Source organism: Delphinapterus leucas, chromosome 5 (genome assembly GCF_059928025.1).
Source record: "Delphinapterus leucas isolate spDelLeu-1000000601 "Yukka" chromosome 5, BTC_Dleu_Yukka2, whole genome shotgun sequence".
Classification (NCBI taxonomy): domain Eukaryota; kingdom Metazoa; phylum Chordata; class Mammalia; order Artiodactyla; family Monodontidae; genus Delphinapterus; species Delphinapterus leucas.
The window spans coordinates 111,064,885-111,078,508 of NC_143133.1; the positions used below are offsets into that span (position 1 = coordinate 111,064,885).

Below are 13,624 nucleotides of genomic sequence, written 5' to 3' on the forward strand. Positions count from 1 at the left end.
GGAGGAGCGCACAAAGGCGCTCTTCTCGCCGCCTAGTTCACCCTGTGAGGGCAATGGAAAAAATAAACAGGAGTAGGAATAAATCAATTAGTCCTGTTTAGAACTGGATGGGAGCACAAGGGAACTGAAATGCCCTCGGTTTTGGTAGATAACCCAGTCTGTCATAAGTTTGAGAGATCCCTAATGTCACATTTGTATAAGAATATATCAAAACACATACATATTTCAGATGTATTGGCATTTCATTGAATTAGTGATTAGTTTCTTCCATAGGAGCTATACTTTGTAATTTTTTTTATGGTTTGCATCTTTAATCATCGACATAATAAGTCATCTATCACAGCAGGATTTTTTTTTTTAAGTTTATCTAACTGTATAGTAAGTACCTGGTTTTTGTTGTATGAATAAATCTTATTCCATTATTTGGAGCAGGAAGGGGGGTTATTCTTTTAACTAATTTTTAACTTTTTTCTTTCTCTCCTTTGCTGTTATTCTTTGCTTCCAAATTTTCAGGCTGAAGTCTGTAAGCCTGGAGAGGACTTCAGCCTGAAAATTTAGTCGAATGAAATGTAAGCCTGAAAATTTAGTCGAATGAAATGTAAGTCGAATGAAACATGGCCTGCCTTCAAACACTTTTTCCGCTTTAAATTTTGATTTAACTGTCAATAAATGTTAGTTAGTAGGAAATCTGTGATTTCTATTTATTTAACAACCTAATAACCTACCATAGAATGCTAGATGTATGCAAAAATTATGATACAAGGGATAAACATTTACTGACTCTTTAAGCTATTTTATGTGATTTTTTTTACTCTTTCCAGGAGCAAATTATTGATATTTCTTCTGTAGTTTTCTTTAAACTTTCATAGTAAAAGAGCTTATGGTGATAATGTGAAAAGTTCCAATTCTTATCAATGATTTTGTTGGAGATAGTAAAATCATATTTTGAACTCTCTTGATGACACATGATACATTTGCTTGCTGTGGTTTATTGGCTTTATTTCTAACATTTCAGCTTTTACCCCCAAATGACTGAATTCTGGAGACAGTGGTCGGCCTCAGACATAGTTACTCCCAGGTAGCCTCTGCCTATACAACTCTAGGCCTCCCCCTCCTTTGTGTTTCCTGATAAGGATCTCTGGGGATCATGAGCAAGAGGGCTACTCTTTGACGAATTTTACCTGGGGACCAGAAATTTAAACTCACACCATGGGACACATTCAGCCTGATCCAGCCCTCTCAAACCTTTCATCCTGTATTTCTCCATTCTCATTTGTTTTTGCATGTGCGGGCCAAACTTAGAGACTGTAACTGTGATACAAGAGCCAACCAGGAGATCAGAGAATCCACCAAATCTCTTCTGAATACCAAAAGTGGAATGGCTAAAGGCAGCCTTTTGATCTTTGTCTCAGCACCTGTGGTGGCCGGAGTAGACTGCCCATTTGGTAGCACTGGGGGAGCTGCCTCTCGGTCCCCTAACAGACTGCTTCACCCTAACCTCCTGGGGCTAAGCTCATTTTGGTACCAGCCAGAGTAGTACCTCTCATTATCCTCCCTTATATACCTGAATCTGAACCATTCCCCTTCCTGCAGTAGCACCCACTTTATCATTCTGCCCTGACCACCCCCATTCAGAGTTGTGCCTTGAGGCTTGCCAGCAGGCCTTGCAATACTTACATTAAACTAAATTTAAGAGTAAAGGTGCTCCTGCTGCTAATGTTCTCAGATCAGAGAGGAGCAAAATGAAGGAACTGGCAGCTGAAACTTCAATGGTTGGAAACGTTGACTCTGATTTTGAAAAAGAAAAATCGCAGTTGATCTGGGTGACAAAGAAGACGTTTTCCTCTCCATGTATATAACATTTGCATAAGATTTCATTAGAGGCTTATATTTTCTAGGAAAAACAGCCTGACCCAAGTAAACATCAATAAGGATAAATTTTATGTCCCAACCTGGTAGGCCAGTTCTTGGGAGGCTTATACACACCTTGATGGGAAATGTGAGATGGATCGGAGCTTCTGGGGTTTGATCCCTCTATCTGTGTACAAGTAGGTGGGTCTTCCTAGTTTGGGGAGAAATTACAAGTACTCTTTTCTCGTTTTGAAGTTCCTTGGGGAACCCTTCAGAGGTCCCTGCAATTATGCAGAGATACCTCTGCCCAGTGCCCTTGGTGACCAAAGTGGGAGCTCTCAGAACAAAGTCTTAATTTGTCAGGGAAGGACCTGCGTGCTGAAGCCAGCACAGGTATTGTTTCTTTCCCCTTCCAAATCCCCTGGGGGCAGAGAGGTCTGTGTTAAGAACTGAGATGGCCCCAATTTGCTCCATATCCTTGGAGGACTCTGGAACGTAGAGTCTTCACAGCTTCTCTGAAATAGGCTTACAAGAGGTAGGTTTGGGGAGCCTTTGCCCTTCAAATCTGTACACGAGGTCTAATCCTATGTTAGTTTTAACTTCTTGCTGCATGCTCTACATAATGTTGCCATTTAGTAAGTTCTGGTTATCCAATTAACTCAGAGAGTTGTTATAACATGTGATCAGAAAAATAGATTTCTTTTTAAATACAAAAGAGTTAAGTCACTATATTAGGAAGTTATGTAGTATAATACATTATGCTTCTAATGTTTGTTTTGGAGGAGAGGACTAACATTTGCTGTTTAGACTGAGTGCTTTAAAGCTATAACTGTATAAAAATAAGTTGACCTTATATTTCATGGATCATACCATGCACTGATAATCTGGGTAATATCAGGATTCTGTTATATCATGACACTGATCTCCATTAGAATATTCTCTTTAATTATGTGAATAATTATTTTCAGGCTGGAGTAATAATCTTTTTTTCAGAAACAAAAAACTGCCTATTTCTACACTGAATTTCAAAAGATTTTCTCTCAAATCTCATTGCTTTCCACCCTCCGTCCCCCCATGGCTTTGTAGCACTAGAGGAATATCTTGTCTCTGCTGGCCACAGGTGGTGCTACCTCAGCTGTGACCATGTCTGTCCACCTCTACCATTCTCTGTCACCCAGATTTCACAGCAACCTCCAACTGGCCTCCACTGCCTTTCCTTCTGCCCCCTACAGTCTAAGTCCAAAAGAGAAGCCAGAGCAATCCTTTCAAGGTGTAAGTCAGACCACGTCACTCCTAGGCTCAAAATCCTCCAATCAGAGTAAAAGTCACATTTTTTTACAGTAACCTTCAAGACCCTATACCATCAGAACAGCACCAGATTTCTCCTTAGCTTCTCTGACTTCATCTTTTTCTGCTCTTATTCATTCCTTGGCTACTGGTGAGCAGCCGATTTTTACAGTGGAAGAGATGCTATGTGACTTCCAAAGCCAGGCCCTAGAAGGGGATACAGCTTCCGTCTGGCTTTTCTTTGGGTACTTGCCTTTGGAGCCCTGAGTTGCCACCTAAGAAGTCTGAGGCTGCCATGCTGAGAGGAAGCCCAAGTTGTATGAGGAGGTCACATGTATGTGTTCTGACAGACAGCCCCAGCTGAGGTCCCAGCTAGTAGCATCAGCCACCAGTTACATGAGTGAAGACCTTACAGAAAATTCCTGTTTCCCACCACTGAGTTACCCCCATGCTTCTGAGTCTTCCCAGCAGAGGCCCCAGTCAAAATTGAGTAGAGAAAAGCCATCCATTCCCATTGTGCTTTCTCCTAATTCCTGACCCACATAAAGTAAAAGACTTCTTTTTACTTTGATTATTGTTTTAAACCACTACATTTTTTTTAGTTGAGGTATAGTTGATTTACAATGTTTCAAGTATATAGCAAATTGATTCAATTATATATATATATGAATATATATATGTATATTCTTTTTCAAATTCTTTTCCAGTATAGGTTATTACAAGGTACTGAATATGGTTCTTTGTGCTCTACAGTAGATCCTATTGTTTATTTTATATATAGTAGTGTCTATCTGTTAATCCCAAATTTCTAATTTATCCCTCCCCTTTTCCCCTTTGGTAACCATAAGATTTTTTTACTGCATCTGTGAGTCTATTTCCACTTTGTAAATAAGGTCATTTGTATCATTTTTTTTTAAGATTCCACATATAAGTAATATCATATGATATTTGTCTTTCTCTGTCTGACTTACTTCACTTAGTGTGATAATCTCTAGGTCCATCCGTGTTGCTGCAAATGGCATTATTTCATTCTTTTTATGGCTGAGTAATATTTCCACTGTGTGTGTGTGTGTGTGTGTGTGTGTGTGTATCATATCTTCTTTATCCATTCATTGGTCAATGGGCATTTAGGTTGCTCCCATGTCTTGGCTATTGTAAATAGTGCTGCTGTGAACATGCGGGTGCATGTATCTTTTTGATTTAGAGTTTTCATCTTTTCCAGATATGTGCCCAGGAATGGGATTGCTGGATCATATGGTAACTCTATTTTTAGTTTTTTTTAAGGAAACTCCATACTGTTTTCCATAGTGGCTGCACCAATTTACATTCCTACCCACAGTGTAGGAGATTTCCTTTTTTTTAACACTCTCTCCAGCATTTATTACTTGCAGGCTTTTTGATGATGGCCATTCTGACTCGTGTGAGGTGACACCTCATTGTAGTTTTGATTTGTATTTCTCTAATAATTAGTGACGTTGAGCATCTTTTCATGTGCCTGTTGGCCATCTGTATGTCTTCTTTGGAGAAATGTCTATTTAGGTCTCTGCCCATTTTTTGATTGGGTTGTTTGCTTTTTTGATATTGAGCTGTATGAGCTATTTGTACATTTTGGAAATTAATCCCTTGTCGGTCACATTGTTTGCAAATATTTTCTCTCATTTCATAGGTTGTCTTATCATTTTGTTTATGGTTTCCTTTGCTGTGCAAAGTCTTTTAAGTTTAATTAGGTGCTATTTGTTTATCTTTGCTTTTGTTTCCATTACTCTGGGGGACAGATCCAAAAAAATATTGCTGCAATTTATGTCAAAGAATGTTCTGCCTATGTTTTCCTCTAGGAACTTTATATCCAGTCTTACATTTAGGTCTTTAATCCATTTTGAGTTTAATTTTGTATATGGTGTTAGAGAATGTTCTAATCTCATTCTTTTACATGTAACTGTCCAGTTTTCCCAGCACCACTTATTGAAGAGATTGTCTTTTTTCCATTGTATATTCTCGCCTCATTCATCATAGATTTGTTGACCTTAAGAGTGTGGATTTATTTCTGGACTTTCTGTCCCGTTCCATTGATCTTTGTGTCTGTTTTTGTGCTGGTACCATACTGTTTTGATTACTGTAGCTTTGTAGTATAGTGTGAAATGAGGGAGTGTGATTCCTCCAGCTCCATTCTTCTTTCTCAAGATTGTTTTGGCTCTTTGGGGTATTTTGTATTTCCATACATATTTTCAAATTTTTTGTTCCAGTTTTGTGAAAAATGCCATTGGTAATTTGATAGGGATTGCATTGAATCTGTAGATTGCCATGGGTAGTACAGTCATTTTAACAATATTTATTCTTCCAATCCAAGAACATGGTGTATCTTTCCATCTGTTTGTATTGTCTTCAACTTCTTTCATCAGCATCTTATAGGTTTCAGAGTACAGGTCTTTTGCCTCCTTAGGTAGGTTTATTCCTAGGTATTTTATTCTTTTTGGTGCGATTAAACCACTACATTTTGAAGTGATCTGTACACTGTTGTAGCTATGTGCTCTCTCAGGGAAGCTGTCTCCTTATTGAGAATTGTTCTTAGCATTTATCACTTCTAAGGGGAAGGCTTTATTTGTGAGTGAGAAAGTTTTAGAAGACAGCAAAGTATGAAAAAATTTTAATTATTGATTGTAACAGGAGAGAAAAGCATGAGCATTTGAAATCTATAGCTGTCCTAAAAATCTTCGCTTTTTAATTGCAACCAGCTCCACTAACAAAACCCATAACAAAGCTCCTAATTGTCTGAATCTTCAATGCATTTATCAAATTTTCTCCTTTTCCACTTTGTGATGGAGGTGCAGACAAGTAATAAATTGGCCAAAAGGCAGATAGTAGAAGAAAATAATGAGAGAAGCAACCTGCAGAATTCACTCTCTGAGCTTCATGACTGAATAACAGAGCTATAGATCTACACACAGAGGCATTCTCAGCTCAGACAACTGACTGTGGATCTCTAATAATGTCTTAAAAGATTCTTTGAATGATTTATTCTTTAAAATACCATTTCTGGTTTTTTTTTTTTTGGTAGTCCAAAATGACCACCCTGCCCCCACTGTGCATGACACACCCAAAGCTTACGGCCTTAGCCAGACAGAAGCTGCCATGTTCCCCCAGAACAATTCCAAGGTACGTGACCCTGGCTTTCATTTTTTATTCCTACAGAATGAATTTCTTGCAGTAAAAAATGTAAATAGCATATCTCAGAAAACAAAATTGTTTGAAAACAAAAGTATACTGTTATATTCAGAATATTCAAATTTGCTGTTTCAGAAGGATTGATGAACATCATTCAAAGATTAAGAATATATTTATTTAGCAGGCTAGCACTCATTTGATCATTTTATTTTCTATTACCATTATATTGTACTTCCTGTAAAGCTTTGGAAATACATTTCCTTTTTAAAATACGTGTGGAGAATTGAAAGCAGAAGCTTTAGGCATGAAAGGTGTATGGCATCTAAACCACAAGGTCCCAAGCACTGATTTCTGTTTTGGAGGAAGGATGACACAGTCTTACTACCGGGGTAAACTGGCAGGCACGATTTAGCTCCTGAAATGATCCTGGGGCTTGAAAATGCATCATCGAACCACCACTGCCTGTGAATGTCTGCTGAGCTTATGGAGTTTTCAAATGCAGCCGAAAAACTGCAGGGCAGGAACTTGATGTATTTTATCATAATTATGAATATTAACTAAGATCGTGTTATTTAGAAATTTCCACTTACAGTTTTATTGATTTTTAGTAATGCACATATTATTTATCAATATAAACCTATATATAGGATAGGTGGATGTGGAGAAAAACCCATTTACTTAAGAATGCAGAGTATTTTAATGTGTTGGTGTTTTATTTGTTTACACACTGAGGTTAGTATTCTTCCCTGCCTCTTTCCATTCAAGAAAATTAAAACCTATATATAGGTTTGATTTTTTTTATGCTTACCTTTCAATTCCTACAAGGCATAATGATCAAAGTATTATGAGACTACTTTGTTCTGAGAAGGACCATACCTCATTTTTGGTATTTCTGGCAAAGACCAAAGCCCCTGGACCAAAATAAATACATTCAGCTAAACTACCATCAAAGTTCTTTGGTAATAGAATTGAAAACTGTAGAAATAGTAAAATAGAAGTGTAGAAAATTGTAATTTTATTTTCAAATAATGTGAAAAACAGAAAATTTTCAATAGATGCATAATTCCAGTATATACATTCTTATTTTCCATTTTCCTTTTGAATAATGTGATGTATTTACAAAATCTGAAATAGCTAGCTTCTTCTTCCTGTCTTTTGTAATAATTGAGATTACATTTTCTTTTCAACACGAGCAAAAACATAGCCCAGTCTCACATCCCTAGAATAAGAGAGATTTTAAAGAAAATTTTTTTGTATTCATTTTATTGAAGAAAAACATTTTTATCATAACCATTTAAGGCAAAGCTTTGTATCAACATTCTCCATTAGCTTCTGAATAAAAAGGTATCTGTGTATCCCATACTCCTATTGTCATAAGATGTTCATAGTCTGCTTATTTTTAAAGGTGCCAGGTGTATGAAGATTGAACATACTACATGTGTAATATATTTCTCATTAAAGTCTTCTTAAAATCACTTTCACCTTGAAGTTTTAATAATAATTTGAGTTTTATGTGTGATTTTAAAAACCACTCAAACAGCATGTCAGAGCAAAATTCTGTAATGTTTGCAACCAATAATTTTAACACATTTGTATCAAATAAGTATTATTAGTTCAAGATCCTGTGCCAAACAGAATCTGACTTCTGTAGCTGGAAAGTAATATTGTGAGAGAACATGAGTAAAATGGAAGATCTTATAGTGCTTTGAGGAGAAAACCCTATTTACTTAAGAATGCGAGTATTTTAATGTGTTGGTGTTTTATCTGTTTACACACTGAGGTTAGTATTCTTCTCTGCCTCTTACCATTCAAGAAAATTAAAATTTTGAAATTATCAATGAACAACCTAACTCTATAGCTTTTACAGAACGTTGTCCCCAGAATATTTCTGTTCTTCTGGTGGCATTTTATATGTTTGGTAGCTTTTCAACTCGATTTAAGGCAGTGCTTTATTATTTCTTTCCATTTCATTTAGGTCTCAATTGATCAAAGAAAAAGACAACATAGATCATTATCTGGAGGTGAATTTCAAAGGATTGTCAAAAGAAGAGGTTGCTGCGTAAGTATATACCTCTTAAATGTACTTTAATATAAAGTTTGTTTATTTTGTCTTGATTCTTTATTGAAATTTCAATTTTCCTGTGCAGTCCACTTTTTTATTGGAACATAGCATTTAAAAATTAAAGCTCATATTAAATAGTGATAAATCATGTCTATTGATCTTACACATATCAGTCTTTAATTTTATGACTTTCAAAATTCTCATATTTACCAAGATATTATACTATCATATTTGCAATATTTTAGTTAATTCTGTGTTATTAATTGCTTAATAACTTCCATTTTAAGGTATATTGCCTCCATGGGGGAGAAAAAAAAACTTTAAGAGAAGGAGTCATATATCTTTTTTTCCTGGTGATTTAAAAAAAAATCCCTTACTAATGTATATTCTCTCTCCTGCCAAGAACCCACAAAAAGAATTAATGGATCATAGTTTATTGGTTAATTTAAAAATAATTCTAAATTGTCTGGATTTATTTTTTTAATGAACAAAGTAAACTTTGCCATTTTACGGCTAGTCAGAACCTAATTTATGATCTGAGTAAAAACAGTATAAAAATCCAAGTAGGTTAGTGAGAAATAAATAGAAACCTAGAATAATAGCTAAACAGGTTTAATAGTTCTTACCTATAGACTTGGTGACTCTGTTATCAGATTTTTATATGTAAGTATTGACAAATAGAAATCTTATATATGCACATGCATCTTACAGAATTCATTAAATGATTCAACTATTCAACTATTCAAAAATATTTTATACAATAAATGCTTTTAAAAGATTGTCTCTATTAATGTTGCCTAGTGCTATGGGATTCCACTGACAGGGTGTTCCTATTGATGGTTTTGGTATAGGTTTTCACATAGTCTAAAATTCTAAGTCTCTTGATATATTTCATTAGATAATTGTCAGTATGCATATAGCATGGAAAAATGGAATAGTTCATTCTATCAGTAGCTGGTTTATTTTATAGAGTGACAAAATTTATAGTAGCTATAATCACTGTCTTCCTTGGAGTTGTATTGACTGCCAAGTGTAATATCTGGGACCTTTGGTTTTTAACTGCTATTCTAATTGCTAATTCATTAGCTTTCCATGGTAGCCTATTGGACAAAATTAAAGGTCAGTGTTGTCTGATGATACAATTCCTTCTTAAAAGAAAAATATATATGAGTGATATTTGCTTTCTGATTTAAATATAATGATACCTAAATAGCTATAATTGGCTTAAGAATTAGGAATTAAATTTGGAATTAAACTTATGCTTCACATATTTTAACAAATTAGACATCTATATACTTAATATCTGCTTTCAGTCTGCACTGAAGAAAACATTATTATAAGACGATGCAAAATAGGCTATGTTAATGAGTGTTCTGTTACAAATATTTTTTTTTCACTAAGGATATTACCAAATTGATTTCAAATCCATATTATGCTACAGAACACAAGTAGCCCTGGGTAATTCTCAACCCTTACTGTTGAATTCTCCTTAAAGCTTCCTACACTTGAATACCTTTTTATATCAAAGCTCAAAGATAGTGGGTGCAAACCTTAGTAGGAAGGTAACTTGTACTTGGCTCACTATTATGCTCCTGATTGATATACCTTGTAGACCTTGCCCCAAACAAATTGAATAGCATGCAAAGGAGAAAATTGATTTCAGCATCTCTCAGCAGCACCCAGCAGGTGCCATGAGGAATTATGCATATTCCAAAGAATTTCTGTGTAAAACTTTTTATCAGCCATTGAACTCTAAAAGATAAATTGGTCAGCAAACATTTATTAAGTGCCTACTTTATATCTAACACTAGGTTTTTCACAGAGGGGAAAACAATGTTATTTTAGTATAAAGTACTTGGTCTTATCCTTGTCTCTATTTGAAATAATACAAGCAGGAAATAAACGTGCAATGAATGAGTTGCATAATTATACTGTGAGGTGCAGCCTAGAGGTCTGGAAAAAATCAGAGAAAATTAAGATGTTGGATAAAACTTGCCAAAGAAGACAGATTTTGAGTTTGACTCCATATCTGTTAGCATTACAAAATGATCAAACTGGTGCATCACAGATCCTCAGTATACAAGAATATAAAGGGGAGAAATTGGTGAATCAAATTTCCAATCAGGCAAAAGCAGTATCTAAGATATATTCTCAAATTCTTCTCTAAACTGCCTTATTCTTCCCTAAGATGATAACAGAAATATATACTTAAATAATTCATGTACACTAGCTTTGATATCCTGTAATATGGATGTGTTCTTTGTCTAGTCCCAGAATAACACTTCATCATCTACTCCAAAACATACCAACCTACTAATATGTAAACTCACACTCTGTGTCCCACCTATTGCAATGGGTGGAGAGTTCCTGTTCTTGTCTAAGGATGATGTCTCTACTTGTGCTCTGGATACCATCCCCTCTTACTTGTTCCAAGACTTTCTCCACCAGTTAAATGTGTTTTCTTGCTATATCATCAGTATCTCCTTTTCCATTGAAGCAATCTCACTAACATTCGTATCTACCCTAGTATCTCCCTTGACTTCTTATCCTCCTCCAGTTTCTACCCCATTTTTCTGTACCCTTCGCAGTAACCAGAAGCATTGTCTCCATCTTTCCACATCCCATTCTTAGCTCAATTGACTCTAAATAGGTTTCCAGGCCCAGAACTCACTGAAATCTGTTTACTGTGACTGATGTCCTCCATTTTTATCACATCTAATGGTCATGTTTCTGTCCTCATCTTGCTTGATGTCTTCACATTATTTGATAGAGATGAATACTCTCTCCTTGAACATTCTGTGCTTGTGGCTTCCAGGATGCCAAGTTCTATGGTTTTCCTCCAAACTCTTCAACTATGCTGCCTTCAGTCTCCTTTGCTGGCTGCTTTTCTGTTTTCAAACTCTCAATGGTGGATTGTTCTAGGGGTGGGTCTTTGACCCTCTACTCCAGCTACACTCTCTACCTGGATCTAGTCCTATAGCTTTAAATACAAGCAATACCTGATGGCTATCACATTTATAAATCCAGCCCTGACCTCTCCATTAAGCTTCAAATTTTTATATCTAACTGTCTCCTTGACATATTTACTTGAATTTTTAATACACATTCCAAGGCTAACATGGCCCCCCACTGGACTCTTGCTTTACCTCTGCTGCCCCTCACACTCCCCCCTCCTAATATCCCTCCCCCGGTCTTCCCTCAGTTCAGTAAATGGTACCAAGGCAGCCTTGAGTTTCACCTTCCCTTCACCACCACTCCCCCATCTAATGCATCAGTATGTACTATCAGATATAACTCCAAAACTTATCCTGTGTTCATCTATTCTCTTCATTGCATAGTCACCATCATCTCTTGCCAAGATCACTACAAGAGTCTCCTACTTGCTCTTCTAAAATCCCCTTGAATTCCACCACAATTCAGCCACCAGAATGACCTTTTAAAAATTAGATCATGGGGACACTCACCTGTTTAAAACCCTCCAAGAGCTTCCCATTGGTCTTATGATAAACTCTAAACTCTTCATCATGACCTAAAGCTGTGTGTGATTTGGGCTTTGCTGACCTCTCTGGCCTTATCCCCAATTCTCTCTACCATTCACTCCTTTCAGTGTGGCCTTACTGCTGACACTTCTTGTCTTGCAGGTGTCACCTTGAATGTGACCTCAGTCTGCTATTCCCTGACCCCATAATCAAGGAGCCCTCACCCCACTCACACTTATTCCCAGTCAAATCACTTGGGTGTATTTCTGCAGTCAGCTGGTCCTCATCTTCTGTTGGGAGTTTGTACGTCAGCTGTGTCATCCCTAGTGGAATGGATGCCCCACAGGACAGGAACGTGTCTGTGTGTACGCCACTGTGCCCCCAGTACTTAAACAGGGCCTGGCACTCGGGCGGAGCTCAATAACTTGCTGTTAAATGAATAAATTAGTGAAGAATAAATGTCGGATTACTAACACCATGAAATAGGTATCCTGCTGTGAATATTTTTTGATTACAACATTTTTTAGTTCAGTGTTGTAGGTAGCTAGTTTAACTGTGGTATTGAGGAAGTTTAATTCCTCAAAAATGTTATGTGTTTACAAGTAAGAGTATAAAATTTAAGTGAGTAATTGAACAAGACAAGCTAAAGTAGTTGTTACTGGAATGGTCAAACCCAATTGATGGGGGATCATTTTACTTTGGAATGGGGTAAAATGGGTCAAAGGCAAGGGGCTTCTGAGTTTTTTATCGTCCACATTTACAGAAGGAATTCTACTATACTTTATTACTTTTTAAGTGACCAGATTATTGCTGTGCCTAATAGGTATATTTTTTTCAAACGTATTGTACTAAAGTACAACATAGTTGACACTGGCAATTTGACTTTCTTAGATAAGCCGTTGAATAGTCCATTGATAGTATTTAACTGATCTTTACCAACTAAAGAAGGGCATGTTGTAGTTCTGTACTTTGTGCTTTTTTATTCTGTACTATATTATCAGAATGCATTATTTAAGTGATACTTAAAGTATCACTTATTATCATATCATAATTGCTTTGAGTAGCTAAGTAATAAAAGTGTATTTATAGATTCAAATAAAATTTTCTGGGGGGCAGTTTTTACAGCTTTAGCTGTGTATATGAGGATACTAATAAGCAAAATTATCAAGGGACAGAGAATGTTAATCTGCTCAATATTATTTTCTGCTTCAGATATCAAGTTCTATTATACAGAAGAATAGATTTAGCTCAAAATTGTGTACATCTCCAAGATATTGCTTTCTTTCAGAATATCTTTCAGCATCACCAACTGGTGTTTACTGAACGTCACTTGGGCAGCACAGCCTCTCTCTCCTGCCTTTGAACTGTATTATACTTACTCAGTTAAAGTAAATTAGCATTTTGCCCATCTTAGGTTTTCATCTTGAAAATATTCCAAAATTGTCTTCCAAAGGTGCTTTTACAAACTACAGATATACTTGTTATGAGCAAATTTAGCATTTGGATTTGCAGCATGGTCAGGCACTCAAAGTATCTGTAACAAGGTGAAGATGTTTATTCAGGATATACTATTTCATGATAACATTATGGGAATTTAGGCCCCTTTAGGTGAGCTCTTCCTCTGCTTCATTCATCTTGTTTACTTTTGAATAATTTTGTGATATCATCTAGTTTTATCTTAACATTTTGCGTCTCTTTTAACGTAATAAATTAAATTCCATGCAGAGGTTTGCCAGTTAAACTTTCTGAAGATGCCAATTGCTGAATAAATGGTTACTTGACT

General features: G+C 36.1%; 1 protein-coding gene across 1 annotated transcript in view; it reads left to right on the plus strand.

The window, feature by feature from the left end:
• Positions 1-6,193: 6,193 nt before the first annotated feature.
• The window catches only part of TTC29 (tetratricopeptide repeat domain 29), a 171,848-nt gene continuing 164,417 nt past the window's right edge, over positions 6,194-13,624 (plus strand). Inside the window, exons 1-2 of the mRNA XM_030764032.2 lie at positions 6,194-6,291; positions 8,276-8,359. Coding sequence (XP_030619892.1) covers positions 6,200-6,291; positions 8,276-8,359 — 176 coding nt within the window. The 5' untranslated portion in view covers positions 6,194-6,199. The remainder of the gene's footprint in view (positions 6,292-8,275; positions 8,360-13,624) is intronic.